Source organism: Miscanthus floridulus, chromosome 15, assembly GCF_019320115.1.
Source record: "Miscanthus floridulus cultivar M001 chromosome 15, ASM1932011v1, whole genome shotgun sequence".
NCBI classification, from domain to species: Eukaryota; Viridiplantae; Streptophyta; class Magnoliopsida; order Poales; family Poaceae; genus Miscanthus; species Miscanthus floridulus.
Genome location: NC_089594.1, coordinates 59,532,637 through 59,541,348, shown reverse-complemented (window position 1 = coordinate 59,541,348; position 8,712 = coordinate 59,532,637). Strand labels below are relative to the sequence as shown.

General features: G+C 42.7%; 1 protein-coding gene across 1 annotated transcript; it reads left to right on the top strand.

Moving 5' to 3' along the window:
• Positions 1 to 714: 714 nt before the first annotated feature.
• LOC136507506 (uncharacterized) lies at positions 715 to 1,101 on the top strand. The gene has a single exon (XM_066502212.1). It carries the CDS (start codon positions 715 to 717, stop codon positions 1,099 to 1,101), a length of 387 nt encoding a protein of 128 aa, XP_066358309.1.
• The last annotated feature ends 7,611 nt before the right edge of the window (positions 1,102 to 8,712 follow it).

Here is an 8,712-nt window from a genome sequence, read left to right as displayed (position 1 = left end):
CCTGCAGGATTAGTTGCAACCTATGAAGATACCTGAGTGGAAGTGGGAAGAAGTTGGTATGGATTTCATAGTGGGGTTACCACTGTACTCAGAGAGGTTATGATTCGATATGGGTAATTGTGGATCGATTAACTAAAGTTGCTCACTTTTTGCCTGTCAAGACGACTTATACAGGAGCAAAATTAGCAGAGTTATACATGGAGAGGATAGTGTGTCTACATGGAGTTCCTAAGAAGATTGTGTCTGACAGAGGAACTCGGTTTACTTCTACCTTTTGGCAAAAGTTGCATGATTCATTAGGAACAAAGTTAAGTTTTAGTACAGCATATCATCCATAGACAGATGGGCAAACGGAGAGAATTAATCAAATCTTAGAAGACATGTTGAGAGCCTATACGTTGCAGTATGGTACTAGTTGGGATAAGAGTTTGTCTTATGCAGAGTTCTCATACAACAACAGCTATCAACAGAGTCTCAAGATGTCACCGTTTGAAGCTTTGTATGGGCGTAAGTGTAGAACACCCTTATTTTGGAATCAAACAGGTGAAAGTCAAGTGTTTAGGACCAGATGTGCTTAGAAACGCTGAAGAGCAGGTGAGAAAGATTAGAGAGAACCTAAGAGTGGCACAAACCCGTCAGAAGAGCTATGCAGATAATCGAAGAAGAGACTTGGTATTTGAAGAAGGAGATTATGTCTATTTAAAAGTATCACCTATGAGAAGTGTGAAAAGGTTCAACATGAAAGGTAAACTAGCACCATGGTATGTTGGTCCATTTAAAGTTTTGAAGAGGTGTGGAGAAGTGGTTTATCAGTTAGAATTGCCTGAGAACCTGTCTGGTGTCCATGATGTGTTCCATGTGTCTCAACTTAAGAAGTGTTTGCGTGTGCCTGAGGAGCAGATACCATTAGAGGAACTTGCTGTTAAAGATGATCTGACATATGAGGAGTTTCCAATTAAGATTTTGGATATGGCTGAGAAAGTTACGAGAAGCAGAACAATTAGGATGTGCAAGGTTCAGTGGAATCGGTATTCGGAAGCAGAGGCAACTTGGGAAAGAAAAGATGATTTGAGAAAGACATACCCGCAGTTATTTGAGTAAGCACAGCCTAATCTCGAGGACGAGATTTTCTTAAGGGGGTAGAATTGTAACACCCTAAAATTTGAATAAATTTAAATTGGCTAAACGGATTTATTTTTATTTATGTGAGCATTTAACATAGGCCAAATAGTAAATCTATAAAAATAAAATCAATCTCTAAGTTAGATACATGCTTGAGCATTCATGCTGGTGCATACTTTTTATTGTGATGATTGGCTTTTATCCAAAAATTCAAAAGGAATTCAAATCTATTTGAAATTGTATTCAAAAGTTTGGAAAACTAAAAAGAAAAAGGGAAACTCTCTCTCTGTTTGAATCTAGCCCGCTCGGCCTGCTCCCCTCTCTCCAGCCCAGCGCGCCAGCAGGCCCTGGCTCCCTCTTCCCTTCTTCTTCTTGGGCCGAGATGGCCAGCCCAGCTCGGCCGGTCCGCCAGCGAGCGGCAAGGCCAGCCCGCCTCATTGAAGTCGCTGATAGCGTGGGCCCACACCCTTCTTCCTCCTCCGACTCGGCGTGGAGCCGGACTCTATCCCGAACCGGACGCCGATTCTTCGTGTGTGGCTGTTTGCGCCACCCGTCTCCCCTATAAAGTCCAAGAGCCCGCGTCCACGATGCCCTTTGCAACCCTAAGCGAACCGCCGCCTTCGCTCACGCACTCAAGGTCGCAGCAAGCCTCAACCCTAGCCGCCATTGCCTTTCTCCGCCACCAGCGCCGTCGGTTCCAGCCGCTGCACCGCTTCACCACCGTCGTAAGCAAGCCACCGAGTTTCGCAACGATCTCGTGAAGCTTCCGCGTCTATTCTTCATCTTTTTCTCGCTCAGTATCGCTTGCTCATCACTGTCGAACCTTGCAGATTGCCTGCCGTCTGCCTCCGCGAGCTGCACGCCATCCTCGATTCGCCTCGACCCGAGACGTTGCCCTACGTGAGTTCCCCTCAAGCTCCTCTTTCGATTGGTGTCAGTCCCGAGGCAAACCATGGCCTCTAGGGCCTGATTCGATTCCGCCGGCGAGCTCGGTGGCCGTCGGCAATGGCCGCCGCCATGGTCTACCTCCGCTCCGGCCGGCAGCACCGTCTCTCCCCCTCAGATCAGATCTGAGCCATCCATCTTTGATCCTAGCGACTAACAAGACCCGATACCCCTTCGCCTGCACTTTTGCTAAAGAGGCCCTGCGGTTTTTTATAATAGAACCCGTAGTCCAAAGCGTATTCCAGGGAATACGTGTTCTTGTTTTGAAAATGTATTTTCTAGTTTGCATATTCAAATAGAAATTCCAATTAATTACAGTTTTGCACTGCCTTTAATTGCTTATAACTTCTTCGTTTTAACTCCAAATTGATCCATTCAAGTTGTGTTAGGTTCGTCTTTTCGAGATCTATCTGTTCATATAATTTTCCATCATGTTTTTGAACTTTAAAATTCGAGTTTAGATTTAATCTATTTCTTTAATAGGAAAACTTGCTTTAATCATAACTTCCTCGTTATAGCTCCGTTTTTCGTGATCTTTGCGTCTGTGTGATCATAGCAACGTGTAGAATAGTTTTATAAACTTTTTAGAACTGTTTGTCTCTGTTGGTGTACTATTCTAATTAAATCTATTTGTTTGCCTCGTGTATGATTGCTCGGATGATTGTATGTTGCTGCTTGGTGTTGTTGATCGAGTTCAGACGGTGAGGTTTACGTTGGTGATCAAGAGAACTTCTACGACCAGTAAGACTTTCAGGAGAACTTTGATCAAGGCAAGTATAGCTAAGGACCTTCCTTGTTTTCCTATTCATGATGCTCACTAAAATACATATGCATGTGTCTTCCTTGCTACCTATGGTAGGATTCCCTAGAGATTGAATACTCAGTTACCTTGAAAACCTTGGGATATATGCATGGGTAGTATTTATGCTAGTGCTAAGTAATGACAATGATCATTGTGAATTGATTAATGGAATAAGCAATACATTAAAAGATGACTAAAAGGACTTATCCTTTGGCAAAAGCTAGGACAACCCGTACAGCTGTGAGGGCTACATGGCTCTGGCTCTAGTCGCTTAAGAAACCATTTTCTAGCTGGTTAGAGGTCTGCGAGTTGGGTATAGGACAGCCTCTGTCCTGTTGAGCCTAGCTATGGAAGCGGCCTTTTATATTTTGGAAGGGGGTTCCTATATCCGATGACCCTATGGCCCTGGCCGGTTAGGCGAGCTCTTAGGTGGCTTTATATGGTGTTCGGTGTTTGGACGTAATTAACCCATACATTTGAACAACATGACTCATAGTGAAAGTGTACAACCTCCGCAGAGTGTAAAACTGTTATAACAGCCATGCCCACGGATACGGGCGGCCCGGAAAACTGAGGGAATATACAAGTTCTTAACTGAAACATGATAATTGTTTATTTATGGTACTCTATTGTTATTCATTACTCAATTACATTGGATCATTGTATCATGGGATTATTGCTATCTTGATGTTAATAAATGCTAAACTTGATGACTTAAATGCTAACCGCAGTAAACCAGTGCCAGCTATTTGAGCCTCATGAACCCTTAGTTATCTTGTTAAGTACGACATGTACTTACGCCTTGCTTTATCTTTTATATTGGAAAAATCCCGGATGGGTAACAGATCAAGATTGGATTGAAGATTATCATGATGAGTATTAGGCTTGATGTTTACCAGTTGACGTTCCTGTTGGAGCTTCCGCAAGAGAGTTATCTTAGTAGTTATTATGTTTATGTTTGAGATTATGTGTTGAATATTTATTCGCTATGTAATAAACATTATGTTGGTACAATTCACAATTTGTCCCCTTATGTGTGCGACCGTTCCTGGGGTGCACATAAGACTTTTATACATCCTCTTTTGTTCTTAAAATTGGGTGTGACAGACTTGAAAAGAAGAAAGAGAAAAACAAAGGGCTCAAGGCAAAGGTATAAGTGGTAGGAGCCATTTTGTTTTGGTGATCGAGACACTTAGCGAGTGTGATCACATTTAGGATCAATAGCCGTACTATTAAGAGGGGTAAAACTCATATCGAAATGCGGTTATCAAAGTGCCACTAGATGCTCTAACTCATTGCATATGCATTTAGGATCTAGTGGAGTGCTAACACCCTTGAAAACATTTGTGAAAATATGCTAACACATGTGCACAAGGTGATACACTTGGTGGTTGGCACATTTGAGCAAGGGTTCGAAACTTCACCTGGTGGAGTGTCTGCCCGTAGAGTGCAGATAGTCCGACGGTGCCACCGGTGCCCTGTACGAAAAGACAGGGTTTCACTAAGAGTGACCGGACGCTGGACTCAACTGGACCGGAGCGTCCGGTCAGTGGAAGCATTGAAGACGCTGGCGTCGGTCTTTGATAAGACATTGGGTCACTTCATGACTGGACGCTAACGGGGTGCATCTGGTCTTGCTGACGTGGCAGCGCACAGAAGAGACGTTGAGTGACCAAACGCTAGGTGAGTCTGGTGTGGTAGAACCTCCTAAGTTATAGGGCCTACATGCACCTGTCACTGTCCGACGACCTTTGACATTTATGCATATGTTTCCATTAACTTAAAAAGACTGTCGAGTGTCCTCAGGGAACCCCAAATCATCCACGATTTCCGAGAAGGATCACGTTACAGAGTCATTGCAGTATTACAATATTTATTCAAATATCAATACCAGAGTAAAAATAGCGGAAGTCTTACAATAACATAATTTACAAAACAGTAGTTTCAAACCTCGCAACTAGGTTCGATGTTTATTACAAAACGAAAATAGTGGAGTGGCATTATAATATAATACAAAACACACAATGAAACTGCCCTGCCCAAGGGCCACACATTTACTTCTCATCATCATCACAAGGAACAACTGTCATGCAGCATGATCCAAAATAGATCTACTCATGAGGCTCACCTGCAACAAGGGGTCAACGAACCCTGAGTACAAAAGTACTCAACAAGACTTAACCGAAATAAAACTGATAGAACTCAGGAATGCCAGGCTCATGGGATTCAAGGTATGGCTTTAACAATAATCCAAGTTCTTTTGCGTAAAAGCTCTTTAACAAAATTCTTTAATTCAAAGGTAAAACTTTATAAGTACCACATATGAATCTGCCATGATCCGTAATGAGATCATGAACTTCATACCGATCTCTTTCACAAACCTTTCTCAAGTTCCAGTTATTAATACTACGATGATGAACAGTGAGTTGAGTCTCCATAACCGAGGAGCAACAACTGATTCGAACCGATTAAACCCAGCTGGGAATTCTAGACCACACGACATATGCAGGTCCCTGACCTACATATACCAACCTGCACTCAGATCCTCTAAAACAAGAATAGGGTCCGCGCCACCCGAGAATACAGTACTCCACCAATCCAGCCCATTGCCACGTGGGTACACGCTATTCCTCGCCATCTCTCCACTCCTAGTGCGCGAGTAGCCATTCTCATAATAGAATAGCCGAGTAAAGGCTTACCGGAGTATGTGGTTAGTACTACAAATTCTCACCTCATGCAATTCAACAACAGACGTGCCTTAATCGACACAGGCGGAAAGAACCCGCTCACAAGACCTCCATGTCTTGTGGCTCACACACACCGAGTCCGCCTCGGTCTAGATTTATTACTCCACATTCCCATATCACATGATAACATAAGTAACCAAGGTTCCATTTAAAACTTGTCGGTGGCAGGTAATCACCCGACTTTCATCGTTCTAAGCATAGCTAAGCAAAACTAGGCATATACGAATTTAAAACTAGTAATATGGTAAATATGGAATAACAAGGTTGGTAATGTACCAATTTGACTTGTACTTGACTCCTAATCACTTAATGCAGTAAAAAGAAGCAAAAGCGAAATCAATTTGTAAAATACAAGGTAGGGTTGTATGCATCCGGGGCTTGCCTTCGTTGACTGGAAAAGTCTGGTTCCTGCGACGTTTCACAAGTATTCGATCCGACCTCAGCAGACGGATTAACCTCTTCCACAACTTGATTAACTACCACGTGTTCACCTTCGTTCACTACACGTAGTAACAATGCCATGTTTAACATGATGCGGAATACGAAACATGATGCTCGATGATGGATGCAAAAATTAACAATTTGAATACAACTTTCCTTCACGGTACCGTGGCAAGTCAAACTAATCAAACCTTTTTCGCAACACCCAAATCAATTGCCAAGGATCATTATCAACTAATGACCCAAGGACATCACTCAATCAAAAATTCAAACAAAACCTAATTCATTAAAGGTTACTATTTGCTTTTATGAATTAATTATTTAATTCAAAATTATGAAATAAATCAACTTATTCTAATTGAGCTCAAAATTTTGTAAATGTTCATTACATAATAAGTAAGTGGCAAAACAAATTTCATAATTTTTGGACAATTAAATAAGCCTAGAAAAATCATGGAAATCCATTTATTAATAAATTAAGTAATTTTTATCACATTCAAAAGGTACTGAAAAACATTATTTCATATTTTTCTTAAATACTATACATCACAGAGAAGTCACACAAAAATTTTCATAATTTTTGGAGCTCTAAATAAATCTACACAAAATTAACAAAAATAGACACTATTCATTCAAATCTAAAAATAGAAAAATTCCATTTGAACGTTGAGTCACTGACAACCCGACCCCACCTGTCATCCCTAACCTCGCGCGCTGACCACGGCAACGACGGCGCTGACCGGCGATATCTCGACGACGGCGAGACCAACGGCGACGGCCAAAGCACCAAAACACTCCCCTCGACTAGGCGCATCGATCTAGGGCACAAGCGGGACTAGCTATGGACTGGACCGAGCACTACGCCGGCCATGGCGGGCACAACGGCACAGCAGCGCTACACCGGCGATGCAAGCATGGTAGAGGTTAAACACTGAGCATAGAAGGGTTCAGCACCTCACCCTCGAACACTGACTGAGCAACGAGCAGGGTCGGAGGAGCAACAGAGAGGTGGGTCGACGTTCCAAGCAAGCACGACGGAGCAGATCGTCGTCGGTGGTGATGTTCCAGGGAGCTGTGGTGGTCAAAATGAGAAATCAATGGGTCATGGAGTACTATAGCATCGTGGCAAAGCTGAAACAAGACTCAGCAGGGGCAGAGGATCACCTGTAACACGCTAGCCACGGCGAAGCGCTCACGACGGGGACGCTGCCGGCCGTGAGGAAGAAGAGCGCGCACCGCGAGTTTCCGGTGAAGACAAGCCACAAGGACTAGTTTGCCGGATGTGCAAGGAACTAGCGGAGCTGGGACATGCTTTGCTGTGATGGCTCGGGCGCTGGTTCGACGGCAAAAGCTCAACGGAGCTATGGCAACGGCGGCGGATGGAAACAGAGGAAAGGAGCGGGGGCAAACGGCGATGGCCAGGGCTAAATAGAGCGGCTCAGAAGCACAAGGAAGCCACGCAGGAGACTTCTCGCGCCAGCGCGAAGCCGAGGACGTCCACGCGCGCGCCTGGAAGCGAACCGAAGGTCGCCGGCGGTGTAGCTACGGCGGTGAACACTGTTCACAGTATTTACAAGTTTGCCATTCGCCAAAATTCACAAATTACTCTCAAATTTTCATAACAACTCAAAAATCTCCAAAAATAAAAGTTGTCCAAAATCAAAAGTTCTACAACTTTGCTTTTATAACCAACCCCTAATTCAGTCTAGATTTTGAAATGAACTTTTGAATTTGAATAGGGAAATTTAACGAATTACGCCTTTTCGAATTACTCCAAATTTTTCTAAACAACTTGAAAAACTCCAAAAATAAACTTTGTATAACTTGTCAAGCTCTACACTTTTGCTTTTGGGCTCAACCCCAAAATATGCTTAGATTTTGAAATGAATTTTCAGGGTAGGGTTTAAATACTGAAAATCAGGGTTTTCTGGAAAATTCAAATCCAAACCAAATTTTGACATGATTCAAATGATTCAATTCAACACTCATAACACAAATGTAAACTTGTTTTAGTGAATGCATATCAAAGTTTGCAATTTGACCAAATGCCTTGCAATGCATATGATGACATGTCATGTTTTTAATATTTAAACACCTCGGGGTGTTACAATCCTTCCCCCTAAAAGAAATCTCGCCCCTGAGATTCAAAGCCATAGAGTAAGTAATGGAAAAGGAAATGTGTCAGTCCAAAAACATCCAAAACTTGTCCATAAAACAGCTGAGGTTCCTTTACAAAACATAACTTGTAGCAACCGAGCTCAACTAACATTACTCTATTCTATATTGACGCTAGAAACTCTAGGAAACTTTTCTAACAAGTAATCTTCTGATTCCCAAGTAGCTTCCTCTTCTGAATGTTGATTCCATTGTATTTTATAGAACTTGATTGTCCGTCTTCGAGTAACACGATCTTTCTGATCTAACACTCGGATAGGATATTCGGAATAAGTTAAATCCGGTTCTAGTTCCACTCCTTCAACTTCAACATTCTGTTCAGGCACTCGGAGACACTTCTTCAATTGAGAAACATAGAACACATCATGCACAGCTGCGAGATGTTCAGGTAATTTCAAGCGATATGCCACTTTTCCATACCTCTCCAAAATTTGATACGGTCCAATGTATCGGGGTGCCAACTTTCCTTTAACACCAAAG

Coding starts and splice junctions, on each gene's coding strand:
- LOC136507506 (XM_066502212.1), top strand. CDS start 715: ATGAGAAGTGTGAAAAGGTTCAACATGAAAGGTAAACTAGCACCATGG.